The 1,343-nt window shown below is 35.0% G+C and overlaps 1 protein-coding gene across 1 annotated transcript; it reads right to left on the bottom strand.

Moving 5' to 3' along the window:
- Nucleotides 1–621: 621 nt before the first annotated feature.
- On the bottom strand, nt 622–1,333 carry Tsp_14000 (hypothetical protein). Its single transcript, XM_003365953.1, is given in 6 exon segments — nt 622–674; nt 861–918; nt 952–999; nt 1,073–1,146; nt 1,236–1,276; nt 1,287–1,333. 6 exon segments carry the CDS (start codon nt 1,331–1,333, stop codon nt 622–624), a joined length of 321 nt encoding a protein of 106 aa, XP_003366001.1.
- Nucleotides 1,334–1,343: the final 10 nt, after the last annotated feature.

Genomic DNA, 1,343 nt, shown 5'->3' with positions numbered 1-1,343 from the left:
AAAAACTATTTTTGTATACTGCATATCAGTGACAGATCTATCGCTCATAAGCCGCTTTATGTGATGAGCTCTGAAATCTTTGTCAAATTAATATCACTCTTATTACTTTACTACAAGTCTTTCATTTTTGTACAAAAATGGATATTGAATATCTGGAAGAAGAGTCAGATATTTCCCAGATGTGAGAAAGTAGAGTATTTTTTGTTCACAGGAATATTAAATATCGATTTATATTACTGTACAATGGTTTAGGAAGACAACAGTTTAGAGAACCTTCGTAACTCAATAGACGATGTGATGATCATAAAGAACAACAGGCAAACAGATAGATATTCGCTTATTTCTTGAAGCAAAAAATAATTTTTAATTTAGATTAATATTCCGAACCCCCAGGCACAAGAAAATTTGGATAATCACCCCTTAAGGTCAAATATTGTGCAAAAAATCGCCCTTGGCGTACCCTAGGGGCAATATGCAAATTTTATTTGCCCTGAGGCGTAGCCTGAGGCAACGCCTGGGGCTAAATTTCTGAAAAATCGAAACTTTTTGAAAAAATGCCTGAGGCATAGCCTGAGGCGTAGCCTGAGGGCATTAAAAAATTTGCATATTACCCCAAGGCAATTAAAAATTTGCATAACCAACCTTTAAGGGCAAAATAATGGTATAGCCTAAGGCTGTATTTTGAATTCGAAATTTTCAGTGATACTCTGTAGTGATTCATTTACGTGATTCCTTCAAGTGATGTACTTCATGTAGATGTGATATCCCTCTACATCACTTACCTGACTTACCTTTTCATTTATACTTACCTATTCCCTATATACTTACCTTCATACTTACCTTCCCTTTCGTAGACTTACCGTTACTTTCAGTTGAACGCAACGTGGCTGTTTGCATAGCCATGTTGCGATTTAAAATCTAAAAGATCCTATAATACTTTCCTAAACGTACCTGGAAAACCTTCAAAACTCTGGTACCATAACGATTGCAAATGGATATCTGAAAAGGAATAAATACCTGATAAACTGATAAACGTATATAAAAGTAATATGTACTTATAGTAGAGTATCACGTCATTCAAACAAGCAGTAACGCTTTCAAGTAACGCATATTCAATAACGCAGTTACCAAAGAATGCCACTTCATCTAACAATTGTAATTTAGATTGTAAAAGTAGAGGATGGTAAAATTGATAAAACATCCATATTATAAAAAGGATTGACATTCTTTCTTACTCTGTGATAAGCCATGTAGGACTGTTGGGAGACGTATTTGCCTAAACAAACACAGATGACATCGGCATTGTAGTCGGGGATGATGCATCCACAACCATAATGAACAGA

This window comes from Trichinella spiralis, assembly GCF_000181795.1.
Source record: "Trichinella spiralis strain ISS 195 chromosome Unknown Scfld6810, whole genome shotgun sequence".
Taxonomy (NCBI): domain Eukaryota; kingdom Metazoa; phylum Nematoda; class Enoplea; order Trichinellida; family Trichinellidae; genus Trichinella; species Trichinella spiralis.
The sequence above is the reverse complement of the archived record's forward strand: the minus strand, read 5'-3'. Positions and strand labels throughout refer to the sequence as shown.